Genomic DNA, 19182 nt, shown 5'->3' with positions numbered 1-19182 from the left:
CTCCACTTGCCTTTTAGGTGTGTTTGTCACACAGTTCTGTGTGTTATGATTGTTCTTACATTTGAGTCATCAGATGGACTGTAAAGGTTACTACCACAGGCATTTCACGCTTGCACAGTTCAACAAGGACCTCATAAAAATCTTACAGTTGTTGCAACTTCAGCGAATCTAAATGCTTATTCTGCTGGCGAGCATAAAAACCCCTGATGATCAAAGCACAATATAGAGCAGACCTCCTCCTTACCAAAATCAGATCTCAGCAATCTCAAGGGTGACAGCGTACCAATTCCTCAGAGCTAAAGCAGATAACATGAGGCGCATGATGCGGCCAAATTCCTCAGCAGCAATTTTTGATCCATCACTCTGCCTTACCTCTGTTTAAGACAGCATCTTTACAAGAACAGAGCAAAGTGGGGATTGTTATAAAAAAGTCCAACAGTGTAACACTGAAGGTCCCTGTCAAATGTCAGCGCTCAAGCCAAGACTTTTGGAGGCTAAAATAAACAGCTCTTTTCTGTGCTCTTTGTTTAGTTTGCAGAAAATTACCATATTTCCATCTGAAGAAATGTCCCAAAATTTGAGACAATTAGTCTTTTTTTCTGTCATGTAAATGTGATATTCAACAGCAGGCGAGCTGTGTGGCATAATCCGTTGACATTTATGCACTTTCATCATGCAAGAAAATCCAATAAAGGACATGAAGTATGCTGCAGAGCAGTTAACTTCCCTGTCTGACACATAGCCGTTTTGGAGGCATATGCCAGAGGATTGCCTTAGTAATAATCTGTTACAACAGCAGGGGGAAGGGGGTGATGGAACAGGGCTGGTAGACAGATTCCTCTACTCAGTCGCACACAGCTGAGGACAGCTTTCTGATGTGAATTCATATCATCATACATGGGCGTGACCCCTTGCCATTCAATATCCCCATCCCCCCCCTGTTGCCTTGTTTTAGCAGTGTAGGCATGTTGTGTCTGATTATACTCATAAGATTAAAGTATTCATGAATAATACATGCAATGAAATTGCTCGAGACACCGGCTGCATTTGTGACCATTATGGTCATGTGTGTTTGCGTACGGGACGCGCATGTGTGTGTGTGTGTCATCAGAAGCAGATGTTAGGCGCATAGATTAGGTCTGGCTGGGTGTGTAATCCTGGTGTTACTGAGAACAGCGTGGATTTATAATAACCCACACAGCTACCCCTCAATAAGCAGAAACTGGGGGAATGGTAATCTCTTATACTTCTCCCACTTCTCTGCTCATCTCTTGCCTTTCTTACATGATCTATCCTTCATTCCCCTCCTCCCTTTATGTAACATCCTCTCATCCTTCTGTCCATTCCTTCCCACCCCTGCTGTGTCCGGACAGATCTGGAGGAACGTCATTGTGAAAAAAAAGCAGAGAAGAAGAAGGAGGGGGGGAAAAATGGGGGGGTTGAAAGAGGTTTTAAGTGGCTTAGCTGACTCTATGGTGTAAATGCCAGATGGTCCAATGAAAAGCCAGCAGAGCTAAAGGGACTGGCAGGTCCTCATCAGTTTTCTCTGATGCACGATGAATAAACATAACAGTCACTTTGTTTATTGCTCTCTCCCTCTATGTGTCTGTCTCTGTTTTCCCTCACACGCCCTTGTATTTGCCTTTGATTTGACCCTGTGCCTGTCACTGGGACAGCCAGCATGCTCGGAATATGTTAAACAAGCAGGATGGTCGTCAAAAGAGTGTCCCAGAGAGTCTGTGTAAGTTACTGGGACATGTTGCATAATGCTTGTCAGAATAATTTAATAAGCTGTAAAACTGGATGAATAAATTGCTTGTAGTTTCTTTCTCTCCCTCTGACCAGACAGCGGGACTATTTCTACCTGTGGTGTGTTGTTTACAATTTTGTTGTTGATTCTGTGTGTGCCACAGATACGGTTGGAGGCAGAGGTAATGTTATGTAAGGTTGTGCCCGCAAGGATGCATGTCTGGGTAATGACGCTTCCGTTTCTACCCCCAAAGACCCAAAATGAAGGCAGGATCACAAAACAAAAAAAAACGTGAGTGAATTGCTGGATTCAGCAACAGCTGACATGCCACCTGCACCTTTTAGAGGCTTCCGTCTGTTATCACTCGAGACGTCTTCAGCATATTATGCTAATTGATAAAATCTCATTTTCTGTGTTGCCTTGTTGTGACAGGCAGGGGTAATAGAGGAAACATAGATTCAGGTGTGTTGATCGCATCCGGGGAGCAAAACAAGCTGATTATTTTTAGGCTGTAAAGTCGGTAATGTGAGTTTTAGAATGTCTCCAGCAGTGACAAGCTTCGTCAAGTTTTATGTGAATTTTACACAAAAACACATGACTTATTTTTTTCTTCTTCTTTCCTGGGCTGAGGATTCATCTCCCTCAGGTTCTGCCTTGTACCTGTTTGAGTCTTTTGTGGTTCATGGTTCCTGCAGGGAGAGAGAATAGAACTGGAACAAGCCAGCCAACATTTGACTATGAGCTATTTCCATCTATTGCACTGACACAAACTGGCATGCACTAAAAGATATATGAAGTGTTTCAGTCAAAAATGATATCCACTGTTCAAAAAATGTAACACTTACTCTGACAAAATGATTGCTGCCATGAAAACACAGCTGCAGCTGCTGGCTTTCTTAAAATGTACACTTTGCAAATAGTCATTTTAAAGGATGTAATGACGGATTCTTGAAATGTTTATAAATAATTTCAAGGTTGTTTGTTTTTCTCCCCAAAATCTAAGATACTCAGGCATGCATGCCACCACTGAATCCTGACTTATCTCAGTGCATGCATACACAATACCTACATATAATATGTTATGGAGTGGGCGAGTGCTTATTCTTGTGTCGAACAACTCTGCTCTCTCCCCTCATGTTGCACTGCCTCAAAGAAACACACGGTATTTTGGGAGCGGGCATGTTGAGCAGCGTGCAATATTTTGCATCTGCACTACAGCAAACACATGGACACACAAACAGTACACGCACACAAGCACCTCCTCGCCCCTTAATTGGCCAAAATGCGTTGTATGTGACAGAGAAAATGAAACACAAACATGATCAGGGGAATGTCTGGTTGCCATGGGAATGTTTTCTGGCAGACAGTCAGCCTAGTGGTGTTTATACGGGGAGGGCTGGATGATAACAAGGACAAAGTTTGTGCGGCAACTCCACAGGGGCCGAAGAGGAAATAATCAAAACCCACAAAGGTTCCTCGGCACGTTTCCTTGTTACTTACACACAGAGTGAGTGTGGGGCGTAGACGCTGACCATCGCCTGCCCTCAACCTTTTGTCACCAATCAAGAATTAATGACTGGTCACCTTTTGAGGATGTAGATAAAGTGATTAAGAAATGTCACCCTACTTGCCAGTCGCAGACCTTGTAACATTCGATAATTAAAGTTTCCTAATTTAGTCTATGTGCGGAGGAGCATGTCCTATTATACAAATACATACTGAGGCTGTGGAATGCGGTTTTCATTTTTCATGCGTGGCCGCTGTACAAAACACATTTTCTGCACAGACAGCAAAAGTATTATCTAATCACAGACAGGTGCTTTTAGAGATGCATAGTCCGCACATTCTCGCCATCGCGCTGGGTCAGTATGGAAAAAACTCACAGAAACAAAGAGTGCCACACAATAAGCCGGATACATCTATTCATGTCAGCAAAGAAATCAGTTCCTGAGGTAAACAAAGGCGCATAATGAGGAGATTACGCTGAAATCGGCTCAACTGTTGACAGCGCATACAGCCAAGGCAATCTTAGCCATGATCATAACACCCTTTTCAAATAATCTCAAATGATTTCAAAATAAAATTTATTGTTTGCGTTATCATACAGTTTATGAACTTAACATTCCAGAAGACATTCTTGTGCCTCATGTCTTCCCAGGACATCAGTGACTTTAAGCTCTGCTAAATGAATCTGCCAGATTCCAGTCGGGAAGGAAAGGAAAACATATAAAAGGCGTGACAAGACTGACTTGATAGGATTAAATATTTTATGGGGATTATTTATCTCGTGTTTGAGATATAGCTCACCTGCGACAGCACACCAGGTACATATTCACCCTTAAGACAGATGCCATTTCTTTTCCAATTAACTTTGAATCCGCTCGATTGGAGCATATTCATCAAGTCCTCGAAACATCCACGTTGGTACATAAGCTTTGTGCTTGAGCACCTCACCCGTCTGAAATAACTGGAAATCCAGCAGACTTGAAAGGTACTTTGCGAGATGATTCAACCACAATAAATGGCAATAAAGTCGTAAAACATGACAGCAAAGGCTTCTCACTTGTTAGTGGTGTTGATTCACAGCGTTGAGGTTCTAGGTTTAAATTTCAGCCTTTGGAAGCTGCTTGTTTTGTGTCGAGTTTGCACGTTCTCACAGTATTCCTGTGGGTTTCCTTCCGGTGCTCTGGTTTCCTTCCACAGTCCACAGACATGCAGACCAGGTGAACTGGAAACTGTAAAGTGCCCACAGGTGTGAATGTTTTTTTTGTGTTAGTCTGACCTGTCCGGCATGTTTCTGCTTCTGTTGCCCGGTGCAAGCTGGGTCACGCTCCAGCACTTACAGAGTAGACCTGAATAGGAATGGGTGGAGAGGATCAATGGATGGATGGACACCATACAGTGAAACATGAATACATTAGGCGACACTAAGCCTGATCATGACCATGTTAAGACCTGTCAGTTTGTATGTGTTACTACTGGTGAAGGGTGTCACAGTTCTTGCAAAAAGTTAATCCGTGTAGTATCTTTCAGTCGAACATTCTGTATTTTTTTCCGGAAAAATTACATTCTTGCAATAACAAATCAATCCATTTACTGAAGCAGACAAACTATTCACTTGCACAAAATAAGCAATTTAAAACATAAATTACTTTTAATGTTTGTTTGTTTTTTGTTTGAATTCTCAGGATTCCATTTGAATCCTTTAACTGCGTGCCCTTGAATTTTTAAGAGCCGCCGTTCTTTTAAGTGGTCCATCGTCATCAAGATACATGAATGGTACATACTGTCTGATGTGGATGATTTGTGTTTATACCCGCCAATATCTACTCTGTCCTTCAGGAGTCCAAAAAAGTTTGCTTTGTATATTGTTTTTGCGGTTTACATCATTGAGTAAGATGTTTTTCCTCTCCACCTCAAGGAGAAAAAGGCAGTCTTTTTAAAGAGTCGTGTTTACCAGAGGAAACATCACAAGTGTGAGATAAAGGCAGGTTAGTGCAGCCGTTTTTGACAGCGGACATTTAGTCTGGCTCATTCACAGTCTGAACTGTTCTGATCTGCTGTTATGAATATGTTAATTAATGGTCAAAGGGGACCTATTATGCATTTCCTTATTTTCTGTTATAAATATGTATAATATTACAAAGTCAGATGTTCATATTAAAAGTGACCAAAGTTCAAATAATGTGGTAAATGTATGTAAAATAATCCCTGTGACCAAAAACCTCAGGCTGGAGACCGTTCTGAATACTCTGTTTACAGTGCTTTTTCCCCACTATTGAGACAAGCTGACATTAGCTCATGATAGATGTCTTTATATAGTCATCTGCTCTTGGCACTCCACTGCAAATGTTTACATTAGCCCACACTACAAATAGCCACATGTCAGTGTCATGGAAACATGTAAGCTTGGTTGCCAATTTTGCTCATGTGTTCGTGATTTTGGATTATATTCCTGCTGGAACGCGTCCGGATGTGATGATTTTGGTTAAGAAGCTTTTATTGGTGATTTTTCATGGTACAAAGTGCCGCTTTACGTCATTACAGTCATTCCTCCAGCTGCAGTGACGGTGTAGAGACACCAAAATGTGGAAGACCGGGTAACACTGACCAAGTAGAGCAAACTGTGCTCTACTTGGGAGGGGGGGTTACAGAGACAGGTGCTAAAACGGAGTGTTTCAGACAGGTGTTTCAGCACAGACAGTATGAGGAAGTGTTTTTGGAACATTAAAGCATTTAAACATTTTCTAGTAGTGACCTGAAATACAAGTATGAAAAAATGAGCACAATAGGTCCCCTTTAAATTCTCCTAGTCACCTACCACCTGTTTGTTCTGCCTGTGTTTCAGAGTTGTTTAACATGGAGTTTAATTCCATTTACATTCTCTTTTGTTGTGTGTGACGTGGGGGCACAGCAGCATTTACACTGTGTTATCAGTGAGGCAACCATGTGTACATGTCTTGGGTGAGTGACTCTGTTCTTCACGGGTGCATTTCCACACTATTCTCTAAGCCCTTCAGCACAAGTCTGATAATTCATATCACATGTTAATACCAGGTGTGAAGTGGGCTTCATTCTATCTGCTGCTAAAAAGTGCAGCTTTGGTAATATATACAAAGTACATAATGAGTACGTAAGTGAATTTGTATATTTCTCCAAACGCTGTCTTACATTACTGCACAGCTGGTATTGTGCGTTAAAATGAGAGGTCAAAACTATTTCTGAGTAAAACAAAATAAAATAAATATGTAGCATAACCTCAAGTGCTGTTTTTAATCATAGATGGATACCCCTGATGCTTGCATTCATGAGGAGGCTCCCAAGAAACCAAACACACAAATAGTGTAATTATTAAATAAATAATCACAGAATAATTAAATGATTAAATAAAGATCTCCTGGTATCAACGTCTGGTAATCTTAATAGCGTCTCTGAGGCTATGTCTGGGATGTGTGGCGAACAGTTCTCTTCAAAACAACCTCCAGCATGTGCCAATAAAAATAAGAAATGCATTGAGTATTACACGGTTGAGCTAACAAAATGATTGTGTGTGTGCGTCTGTACGTGTGCGACTCAACGGGACGATGTGTAAAATACACAACAACATATGTACATACGTTGGTATCATTGAAAAACAGAGGCAGAGCGGTTCCTTTCATATTTTGATGTTAATAAATGCTGTGCTTCAGTGGTTCTATAAATAATAAAGGTAATAGCATTGATTCACAGCCAATCTCTGCTAACTCTCATGCAGCACAGGTGAAGGCGTCTGGAGAACACATATATTTCCTCTTATTCCTCCAGCTTATAAATGAGCCAGGGGATTGGTGGTGGATTAGTGTTTGCTTACAGCGGGATAATAATGCGGGATAATAAAAGTATATATGGTAATATTCTCTTTTAATTATTTTTAGGTGGTGGACCAACGGTGTAATAATATAAATGTCAAGTATAATCAGAGAGGGTCACTGCCTCTCTTTCATTAGAGGAATATTAAATCTATTTGTTTTAAACAGTCTTGTGTGCTCATTTAAACCCATCCCAGCCTGTTGTGGGTTCAGATTGGGTAGAGGCTCTGTTTATTCGTGTGGCTCTCCTGGCTCTGAGGGACACCAGGTTCAATAGTCTCTCCAGCTCGTCCCCAGATCCTGCCAGACTGCTGGAGCCGAGCCCTCCGCGATCCTCCTGCGATCCCCTCCACTCCCCTGTCTGTAAGTCCCACGCTCTGAGGGGGGGCAGAAGTTGAGCTGGGTGCAGGTTGATGCCCGGGGGGCTTGACGGATATCCTTCGTAGGCTCGTCGAGTTGGCGGCAGAGTGTCATAAAGGCTCTCTGTATCTTCCCCTTGCTCTTGGTCATGGCTGGTCTCACGGTATTCCTCGTAAACAGGCGAAGAGCTGTCTTCACAGCTGTCATGGCCGTGCAACTGCTGATGCTCTCTGTGGTCCTGGCAAGCCCCCATGTCTCTGCTCCTGTTGCCCGTATCCTCTCCTTCCCCGTCGCGCCTTCTCTTTTCTTCTCTGTCCAGGATGCGTTTCCTCTCCCACTCACCCGACTGATTCCTCTCCCACTGGAAGGTTCTCCTACCGGTCTCCCGTACCTGCTCCCGGCCCCTGTCACTGCTGTAGCCCATCACTTTGTAGTCCAGCTGGAGAGACCGCGTGCTGCCTCCCCGTCTGATGTTTTGCTGGGTGTCACTGAGATCGTAATGGGATCCCAGCTCCGGTGGACGCAGGCGTGATGGTGACAACCAGCTTGAAGTCTGCCTGGAAGACTCCCAGCGGTATGCTGAAGAGTAAAAAAGACATATAATAAATCTTTTAAAATAGTTTGGAACAGTTTCAGTGAGAAACAGTATGTTTTCAATGGAACAACAAGTAGAGAGACGACCTACTTAAGAGAGTTAAGAAAAGGATTTTAGTTAACATACTGTGTGAGGAGCCTGAGGCTTTATTCCCTGGACAAACTAGTGCTGCCAAATCACTGGAAGTATGTAGCGCTCTCTCCTGAATGTGTGTGTTACGTTGCAAACAGCCTTTTGGCAACGCGCAGTGCGAGCAAGCAATGAGATTATCTATCTAATAGGATCAGCCGGCGAAAGGTGCCACATCAATAAATCACTTCACTTATAAAACAACAGTATCATCCCAATCTTATCTGCAGGAGGTAAACGAGGTGACACCGGTGAATATGCTTTCAGTCACCGGAGGGACTGATCTGAAGATGTTCACAATTGCTTAAATCACTGCGGATCTCTGCCCTCCTAAAACCACAACAGCTAAAAAATCACAAGGTCTGGAGGTTACTGCCCTCTAATAAACAAACAAACAAACAAAATGTTCCTAGAATTAATGAATAGCCTGTACATATACTCTGGCTTTTTGTGTTTCCCTTCTTTGGCTTTCCCTCTGCTTATTTCCTACCGTCTTGATCTGCTTTTATTTTCATAGAAATGTGTTGTTTGTTGGTTTTGTGCCCGCGAGTGTGTTTGCAGATGCGAGTGAGCACTGCATGTTTGAGAGTATGTACGTGTGTGTTTGTTTATGTCTGATGCAGCAGGAGGTTCGTGAATGGGCTTTGTTTCTCACTGTGCCACTGCGGAGTTTACTACATGTTCCAAGGGACTGCGTGCTTACGTTGTGTAATTGCTCCACTTCTCATTTAGAATTTATTAACGTGAAAATAAAATCAGTCAACAAAATTCCTTTTTTTCCCCTCTACATTTGAGTTCATGCTGTTAAATGGACTGACAGAGAACTCCCCACTAATCCACTACTTCCTACTAACTACAGCATGCAGGTTGCATAATTCATGGTTAGGTTAATGAGCTGTGAGTGAAAAAATATCATATTGATGAAGAGAGAGAAGCTGGGGAGGGGGGGGGNGGGGGGGGGGGGGGGGGGGGGGGGGGGGGGGGTCATCTGTGTGGGATGGAGAGTACACTTCATAAGCAGTGCCAGCTCCTGGTATATAATGCATGACACGTGTGTGGACAGAGATATCTAATAGACTGCCATGCCAACACGCCACAAAACATGTGGGAGTTCCTTCTGCATGCCATGCTGCTGAAATCCCAGGCTGAAATATGTTCAAATGAAAAGGTTAAAGGGGAGAAAAATAAATGTATGTTCTTACAATCCACAATGTACTCTTTGACGAACTCTACACAAATTTCATCTTTGCTCTGCAGGTGGCGACTTGCTGTCAGTGAAGCGGAAAACAAAACAAATATCTCATGGGACAGGAAGCCTTTGATGATGAAATGCTCTTCTCATAGAAACAACTGAATGCAGAAAGACACGGTGAATTATGACACGGAAGAAAACACAACTGGAGAGCGGGGGGGGGAGTGAAGGAGGCTGGCAGAGAGCCATTTAGCACATTGCGGAAACGTGTAAACACACAGGCGCACACAGCGACAAAATTCATAACACGTAATATGCACTATACATACACATGCACACTGTAATTGTTAACACAAACACGTTATCTCATGCGAGCAGCATTAATGATATGTCAAGTGGAGAGTAACAGACATGAACACCCTTCACCTCGCAATGAATCAGACTTTTTTCTCTCTTATTATGTTGATATATTTAATTTTTTTCAATTTTCTTGATGTGAGCACAAATATATGAGCACATACAGTATATTAAATTATAAATATATGTTTACATACACTGAATCCAGTGGGTTATTTGGAGAGACTTACTGAACAACAATTCCATTCATCATTTAATTCTCTCTGTCTGAAATAAAGCCTCTTGTGCTTCAGTGGGCTGGCAGCGACAGAGGCATAAACGCAGTCTTGCTCTGGGTAAGTAATGAAATGCTTTGTGGACCCAGTAAATTACATGCAACCCAGAACAAACAGATTTGGTAACTATGAGCCAATTAATATTGGTTTTTAAGACTGTAGCACAAGCAACTGACATGAACATGTTACAGGATACATGTAAGTGGATCATACCTGCGCTGATCTTTGTTTAAGCAAAGCCATTCATTTGGATAGAGTGGTGAGTCAGTGTTAAGCCTGTAGATGATGCCTCATTTAGTGTGAAAAAAGAAAGTGTTTGAAGCTGCCTTCGCCTCTGTGGATGTGAGGCTTGGCTCAGCGTACCCCTAAAATCCACTGAGACACTCTACAAGGCCGGGGTGAAAGCTTTGCTTTGCTTGGCGTGAGGATGGCTGCACCCAACTTGACTGTGCTGTTTAATGTCAGTGTAATTCAGATGTTAATCAACTATTTATATACAAAATGCACTTTTATATGTTGCATACACACCAGAAATAATTATGGGGTGAGGGAATTGGATTTTTTTACCCATAAAAATATTTCTTAGCCTTTTACTTTTTTTTTTTTTTTACAGCTATTTTTTGGGGCTTTTTAGCCTTTAATGCATAAGACAGGCAAGCGTGAGGGGGGAGAGAGAGGGGGAGTGACATGCAGCAAAGGGCCACAAGCTGGAGTCGAATCTGGGCTGCTGCGGCAACAGCCTTGTACATGGGGCGCCTGCTCTACCACTAAGCCACAGGCGCCCTGCCTTTTACTTTTATTTGATTATAGAAAGCTGTTTTATATTGAAAATGTGATGCACAATCTGAATCATTTGGTCATTTCCAATAGGAGAACCGTGCTGCAGAATCAGAAAAGGTGCAAGTACAAAAACAAACATGAAAACCCAAGAAAAATACAACAGAAACATGCTGCAGAAGCCGAAAAAAGGCAAAATGATTAAACGCCTGCCAAGTTCCCACTGGGATAATAGACTTCACATTGTGATGACATCACAGACTTTAAAATTTTTCCGTTTCGAGGAAAGTTTTCTAAATACAGAACTTCCAATGGATCAAAAATTAATAATAGAAAGAGTCATAATTGACCTTGCTTGCAGTTTGAGGTGTCCTGTCAACAGTTTTACTAACATATCTTTTATAACGGTGGGGAGAATGCTTGTTGGGCCACAGGGGATTTTATTTGCTGCAATACCACAAGTGGCCACTGGGGAAAATATACTGCAAGAATGAGCAGCGTTCCTGGGGGCCTGGAGAGACCAGATAAGACAGTGTTTTTAAAGTGGGCAAGCCCCCAGGAACCATGCCACGCTTTGAGGCCAATCTGACATAGTGGCATAACTGTGGAATTACAACTCGCAGGTCTGTCACATAATGCCTCAGGGCCCAAAAACACATTTCACAAAAATCAAGCTGTTAAACTTAGCACTCCCCTTAGAATAAAGGAGAACTTCCATTCTGTTTACTGCATATGCAGCATTTTTCTGTTGTAGTTCTTTTCAGGGTTTGTGTGTTTTTGAATTGGCATTGTTTCTTTATTCGCAGCGTGTTTGCTATTAATGTATTTGTTTGGTCTTTCTGCAGCACATTTCTTCATTTGCAGCATATTTCAGTTGCTGTATCTGTTGTTGTATATCTCTTCCAAAGCAGCAGCTTCTCCTAATCGCAATGTTTGAGGTCGTTGTAGCAGGTTTTCCCTTGTTGGCCACCCTAGAATCCAGTATCAAATCCACCTACCCAATCTTAATCCTTTCAAATCCCTTATCAGACCCACAAGACATAAATAATAAATGAAACTCTAAGATTCAATTGAGATCTTTATCAGCTTTTGTTGGCTAAGAAAGCAGAAACACTTGAGTTTTGAGTGGAGGCCTAATTAGTAATTAACTGCTATTATTAATCAATCACCTGTAGCTACAACCTGGGGCTGACATAAGCAGCATACAGTGAACTGATAAATATGCACCTGACATATCAAAATAAGAGGTGTAGACAGATTATTTTAGCATAAATTTTCCACTAGCTTCTTAATTCAAATAATGGAGGTAGTGATTATGAAATATTAAGATTGCAGGGTCACAATATTGATGTGACATTTATGAATGTTATGTGGGTGAACACTGATGCCATTCACAGTCAAAAAGAGGTGTCTTCAAGTGAGTGTAGAGATCCTAACTCATCATGGATTTTTGACGTCAGTGCTGATACTGATATTTCAAATCTGCCAATATTCATTTTTCTACAATAAAGCCAAAACACAAACAGAAATTCTTGATAAGGATCCATCAATATCTGATTATTAAACCAGCTCTAGTTGAAGGAAACTGGAAACCAAATGGAAAAAAAATGCATGGACAGAAATGGTAATCTGTGCTGTACGGAGTATGATAAAAGCATTGAGAGTAAATAATGTAAAGAACACAAAAGGTTGGGTTTTGGGATCACAGCTTGAGAAATAAAGCCAAAGGGATGGAAAGTTAATAAGATGTTTTTCAGTTGCTTTGCATCTCACTCACCAGGGCTGTTCCGCTGCTGTTCTTTGTCCATGTTTGACACTACAAAGGGAGAGAGAAAGCCAGAGTCAGAGAAAGGCTGAGACAAACAACACAGAAACCAAAGGGGAGAAATTGAAACACAGAGAGATCCAGTGTCAGAAACTGACAAAAATATTGGAAATCTAAGCAGGATGTTTTATTCTGAATAGAAAGGGGATTGAACAGCAGAGGCTTGGCTGCATTCACTACATTACATCTTAGAGCTATACCACTGAACAAACACTTTGGCATCAGAAGACAGACACAAAAGAGATAGATGAGTTGACAGAAGATCTTCTTTCATACCTTCACTTTCAATATTATCAACAGCATCATTGACAAGACGTATGACTGTCACTATGGAGGCTGGGCAGAATATAAGAAAGAGAGAAGAACAGATATAATGTCAGTGCACTTGTGAATAGGGTAAGGTTTCAAGTGTTGGGTGTGAATGAGATGAGATGGAGAATGTGCGCAAGCTTGTGTGTGCACACGTGTTGAGAACAGAGGAGCAAACACGTTTGTATGCATGTGGTGTGAGTGTGTGTGTGTGTGTCCTATAAGGGAGTGGAAGAGACATGAGGTCTTTGCTGCTACAGTAATTAGACGGGAAAGAAAGCATCTACATCGGTTCCTTATCTGAAAAACACACACCCACACACATGCACACACACTCACATGATAATTAGGGTGTTCAGCTTCCTAACTTTAAACCAAGGGAAGATCAATGGTATTGAGTTATCTGGGAAAAAGACACTATAGAATTGAATAAAGGAGTTAAAAGAGTTTTTTTTTCTCTCACTGAAGAACTGTGCATTAACCGCTGAAGCATTTGTATGTATGGTTTTGGTTGCATTAAGGTACATTTTATGAAACATTTCCACTGCACTATTTTCAGCTTGCTTTTCAATATGTTAATACAGGCAATGTACTGGACCAAAAGTGCAAAGAGGACTGTTTCTAAATTCCGGGAATTTTATCTACAGCAGTGGTTCCCAGCCTTTGTTTGCATGTGACTCATGAATGTGAAGCAATGTCTGGTTGAGGACTCATTTTCCCCTCTTTTAAATAACTTTTAGAGGCTTTACAGTTATAAAGTAGTAAAAAAAAAAAAAAAAAGTGTGTTGGGTTGTTTCAGCATCAGTCTTACCGTTGTCATCGAAGGACTCAGAAGTGTAGGAACTGAGGGAGTGTTCCTCAGAGGTGGAGTCTGAGAGACATGCAACCTCCTCCACCAGCTCTGACACGTCTAATGTACATAAAAAACACAGCATTTCTTAATAACCAACAAGCCATATCAACATACCGCTCAAACTGTTAAGCCGATATAAGTTCAAAATTTTAAGTCTATCTTAAAGGTAAACTATACAGGATTTGTAAGCACGGCCGCCAGCAAAAGTAAAAGTAAAAATCAACCCCAGATTCACTCTCATTTGCCTTTTCGCCTTGCTATGTTTGCATTTTTTTTTGGCACTGACTCTTGGATACCTGCTGCTTACTGTCTGGCACCTGGTAGCTACCTTTTAATAACACCCCAACCTCACCTGAGTGCAGTGGGGGGTACACGCCCTTTAACGTCCTCAGCACAGAAAATAAAAAGAAAATAAGACACAACAAGCAGAAGGCAGAGCCTCTGCAGATATATACATCACCACATGACTGAGCAGGATTACTTCTGTATGACTCTTTACAAAGTTTATTAGGAAAATCCTGCATAGTATATAAAATACTGTCATGCTGATATATACATTTAAAGAGTTACTGAATGCTGTAATCATTCCTTCTCTCCACCCCGGCCCTGAAGAGATCCCTTCCTGGCATGACTCTACTATGCAGTCTAAGCTTGCCAAATCAAGTGGGTAGGCACTTGTTTTGGAACACATTTTTTTCACAAGGTAAGAGCTGTGGATTTTCCCATCTATTACACTGAAGGGATGTTTTTATAGCCAAGACGAACAGGGGAAATGCTACGAAAACCAAAACCTCTCTCCATGTACATATAAGTGTGTGAGTATTGTATTTATATAGACTTGGAATATCTACATCAATCCTCCACCAGAGTTTGTTTGTAACCAGACCGAGACCATTTCTTCAAGAAGGTCTTGGTCCGGTTGTTTTGGTGTGCACCCATGTGTGATTGCTGTGTTCACACCTGCCCAAATGAACCGCACTTAGTGGGCAAACAAACTTGAGTTCAATTAAAGCGAACCAAACAGGGCAGGTGTGAAAACACCCTTAGTAAACATCAACATTCTCCTAAATCTAAAGACTAGAGCGCTAAAAGATGTGATATCATCAGTTGTAAAGTCTGGAGCTGCTCCATAGACAATGAACTGTGAAAGATGATATAAATGACACTGAGAGCACCCAGGGGAATGTTCTGAGTATATGGGTACATTTCCTGCTTCAGGAATGAGAACACAATAGAGTAAAGCTCATTTGGGTATAAAAAGGAAAACAAACATTGACTGAACTGTCCTAGGCCATGGAAAAAACATTCTGGAGTTCTTAATTTAGGTGGTGTTCCTCTTTAAGTTGCAGACTCGAAATTAATTCAGGTCTGTTCTCTAGCCTAAATGCTTTGCAGTACAGCGTTTTCAACAATTCCCTGTACACCCGCTGCGACTCCAGGTTTGCTCATTTAATGCTGTCTGCACCAGCTGGAGGTGTCATCAAGGGTAAGGACCACAGATTGTTCTCGTGTAGTTCGGTGCAGCAGATGTGAAACACAACCAATCACATTAAAAATCTTAAAAAGTTGGTCTAGCCAGACCTGCTCACACTGCAGTAATCAAAGCTACAGTCGCAAACCTGACACTCTGTCTGTGCGTACAAGTCAGACTCAGTTTTATTCCTCCTCCAGTTAGCCTCAACCTGCATGACTTTAGAGGCAACACTGCAGATAAATAGATGCTTACAAGTCAGTGTGATTCCTGACACAGTTTTCCCTTTGCAGAGCTGGGGGTTGTTTCATTATTTTGGGGGTCAGAATTGCCTGTGAGTGATTGTTTTTCAAACGACTGCCAGAGGGGCAGAGCAGGTGCTTATGTGTCACAAAGGCTTCAGACAGGGGCATGTTGCTGTGAAGACTGTCTGTTAAGCTAAGAGACAGGTACGTAGTTCTAGCAGGTGCTCTGAGCAGCAATAAAACGCCTGGTTTCACATTTGTGTTCAAATTGGGAGAGTGATACAGAAAACCAACAGAGCGGAAATCTCTGGTGTAGGCTTTAAAAACAAATCTATTTGGAATATAAAACTGCTTGGAAATAAGAGCTGACAGCTTTGCTGATGTGATTAAAAGTAACTTTTGGCAAAACTAAAGAGGCTTTGTATTGGTAGGCGGAACAAATGGGAAAGAGCAGAAGGAGAAAACAGTTTACAGACATTTCACTGCCGCCCCTGCTGAATCGCAATGCGCTTAAAATACCGACCTTGATTGGCACTGAATTATAACTCTGGTAATTATGATATATGTAACTTCTTGTGCAGCTGCTTGTGCTGAAACAACAGTAAATAATGATGCATTGAGACATTTGGCATATTGTGTCAAATGAAAAAAAAAAAAGATATAAAAAGAAATACATGTTTCTGATACTTACAGGTCCAGTGTATAAGATTTAAGGGGATTTAGTTAGCCTGGTTCCAGACCATAGACCCCACCCACTCAACTGAGTAGGCTTGCATCTCTGGTCTGGCATACTGCAATGAATTTGCGATTTATCTCGTCCAAACGATGGACGGACCAATGAACGCCGGGGGTGGGGGCGGGTCTAGCGATTACCCAATCAGCGCCACGCTAATGGCGACCACTGCAGATCCTACAGACCACATTAACGATACTATCGAGGTATTTCGCCACTACTTGCGTTAATAGAGGACCAAATTAAGGAAGCTGCTAAACTGGATTTAACGGTGATGCAGCTGGGCGTGCACGACGATGGAGACATTTTAAACGGGCAATGCTCGCTTGTTTTCAGCACCCCCGAGGCATGGATACTAATGACGTCAGATTCTGGGTGAGTCGTTGATCTCTACTGATTGGTTAGGGAAAAATCAAATTCCCTCCCCCTTGTAAATCGCCTTCAATGGAGGCAATGTCAGACTGAAGGTTCTGGGAGCTTCAGTCTGACACTCAGGCTAGGATTTAGTGGCATCTAGTGGTGAGGATTGTATACTGCAACAAGCTGAAACTTCTCCTTCTCTCCATAACAAACAGACCAGTTGATTTAAACCGGTAAAAACACTAAATTAAGGAGTTTCACATTAATAAATCTGTGTTTTTCTGACAACGTGAATGGCCAAAAAAAAAAGCCAGTGTTTGGTTTCTCCATTCTGAGCTACTGTCGAAACACGGTGGTGCAACATAGCGATTTCCATAGACGAGGACCTGCCCCAGGTCTTGACAGTTCTAAGGTAATGAAAAAACATTGATTCTTAATTTTCAGGTGATTATACACCAATGAAAACATACTTATTATACAATATCACATTTCTGCCAATATATCCTCCTAACTCATACACACTGGACCTTTAAACTAAGGACCAAAGGTGTAGGTGAAGGTATATATCACATTTAAAAATGTAAAACCACAGTGCTACTCTGCTGTTTCAGAGCAGATCCTTAACAGGTGAAAATAATCTTGGTTTCCAGCTCTTTCAGCTGTTTTATAAAAAGCAATAAACAATTTGTTAGTGCCCTTCGGTGGCATGGGTGGCTTTAAGAGCTTTTGTAATTGGTGGCTTGGTTTGCACAGCATGTCTTTGTCACCCCTGTCTGTCACATCTTCTAAAAATGCCCTTGTCTGCCTCAAAATTGTGCTTCAACCTGGACAGCCTGCAAAGCAAGCAGTCAGGGCTTGGCCTATCTTATAACCAAAACTCTGTCCATGAGAGCAGGGATGTCTGGACATCAACTTTAGCTTTCTGAGCCCAAGCTAGGTGGTCACGGTCCAGTGCATATGGAACAAGTCAAATGCTCCTGTGGGAATGCGAGCAGTAAGGCAGTACCATCAATCAAACTAAATAAGGAAGGCAGCACCACAACCACTGGTCTGATTTGGCATGCAGGTGAGGGGACCCTTCTCAACATAATCGAGCTTTTCTTTAAAAAAAAAGAAAAAAAAGAAAAGAAACATTTTTTTATTTTTTCTTTCTTTTCTATTCATTATCCGTCCTCTCAGACACTACCGTGCCATGTGCCAACCTTGGCAGCCACGCCTGAGATTACAGACCGGACCCCTGCTCTAATCCTACCACTAATACTCAGCCAAACCGTATTCTCATCCTGGCCCCCAGACTTTTTAAACCCCCGCACCCCCTCACCATGTGCTTCATCTGATGCTCTTAAAACAGGACACTTTCATTTTAGAAGCGTTCTGTTAATAACGTTATATTAAGCTGAATTAACTGTTCCTGCAATATCAATTAAGTAATTGGCTGCTTTCACATTTTTTATTATTTTCCCGATTTTTCCCTTCAGACCAGTTTACAACATTTTTTAATTGGAAATACTTACTACCACTAATACTGAGCCAAACGTAGTTCTAATACTAACCTCCAACAGCAACCAAAACAGCTCCACAAATTGCTTTCTGTAATTTCTCCTGTAATTGGTTCAGTAATAGTTGTAGCATTTGAACAGGAAAACCTCCACTGAGGGCGCTTACTCCATCTGCATTATTAGAGGAACTGGTGTTTCTATGAAGCCTTAGTTGTCAAAGTTATTCAATCCTGAACCTTTTATTAAAACTGTGCAAAACATCATGAAGATCAATATGCTTATTGTGAGACTATGAGAGCACAATTACCAAAAACCGGTCGATATGGGACCTGATTTGTTCAGTTGTTTTCCAGTCATTTCATTATTCATGACATTTCATTTATTCATAAGCAGCAGGTAGTGACAGAAAACGACCAATATGTTTTCTCACCTATTGACTTGTGCCCATCTATTGAAATATTAATTATTATACTTATTAGTGGTTGCTGTGATGTAAATAAATACCCAAACTGTTTCCAACTGCTTAATTAAAGGTGCAGCTAACACTGGAGTCATTAACCCAATAATAATAATGTTAGTTTGCTATCAGCATAATCACATTTTAATTAACGGACTCTGATGTAACTGTGACCCCTAGGGGCGTATGCTTTTCTTTTTATGTGCATACACTCAACAGGGGAGCAAAAAAATAGAATAACCTATTTCCCATTCCCACAGGAAGGAATCAATAATTAAGAGGCAGGAAGTTCCCACCACAGGCTGTATTATTCAAATAACAGGATGGACAGAGAATCGAAATGTGTGACGTGACGTCTACCTCAGCACAGAGATGCAACGTGGTTATTTCACTGACAGGGAACAAACTGTGAACTGAGCTCTTGCTGTTGACAGCGTTGGCAGCTAAATATCAGACTGCAGTGGAATTATCTGACAACTACTACTTGCCCATCGCCCTCAGTTTGATGTCCTCGCAGTTGACAAAGGTACACTTGAAACAAACTTGGATAAAAAAAAAAAAAAAAGAAGTGGTAAAAAAACTTGGCAGAAAAGTTGACTTTCTTTGAGTGGCACTGTCCCAGCTACTTTGATTTCAACTTAACTTTT

The 19182-nt window shown here is 41.5% G+C and overlaps 1 protein-coding gene across 1 annotated transcript in view; it reads right to left on the bottom strand.

The window, feature by feature from the left end:
• Positions 1–7064: 7064 nt before the first annotated feature.
• The window catches only part of LOC126388112 (protocadherin Fat 3), a 74277-nt gene continuing 62159 nt past the window's right edge, over positions 7065–19182 (bottom strand). Inside the window, exons 49-52 of the mRNA XM_050041002.1 lie at positions 13729–13827; positions 12885–12944; positions 12561–12599; positions 7065–8037 (exon numbers count right to left, since the gene is read on the bottom strand). Coding sequence (XP_049896959.1) covers positions 7277–8037; positions 12561–12599; positions 12885–12944; positions 13729–13827 — 959 coding nt within the window. The 3' untranslated portion in view covers positions 7065–7276. The remainder of the gene's footprint in view (positions 8038–12560; positions 12600–12884; positions 12945–13728; positions 13828–19182) is intronic.

This window comes from Epinephelus moara, chromosome 3, assembly GCF_006386435.1.
Source record: "Epinephelus moara isolate mb chromosome 3, YSFRI_EMoa_1.0, whole genome shotgun sequence".
In the NCBI taxonomy this organism is placed as follows: domain Eukaryota; kingdom Metazoa; phylum Chordata; class Actinopteri; order Perciformes; family Serranidae; genus Epinephelus; species Epinephelus moara.
This window is presented reverse-complemented; position numbering and strand designations above follow the sequence as displayed.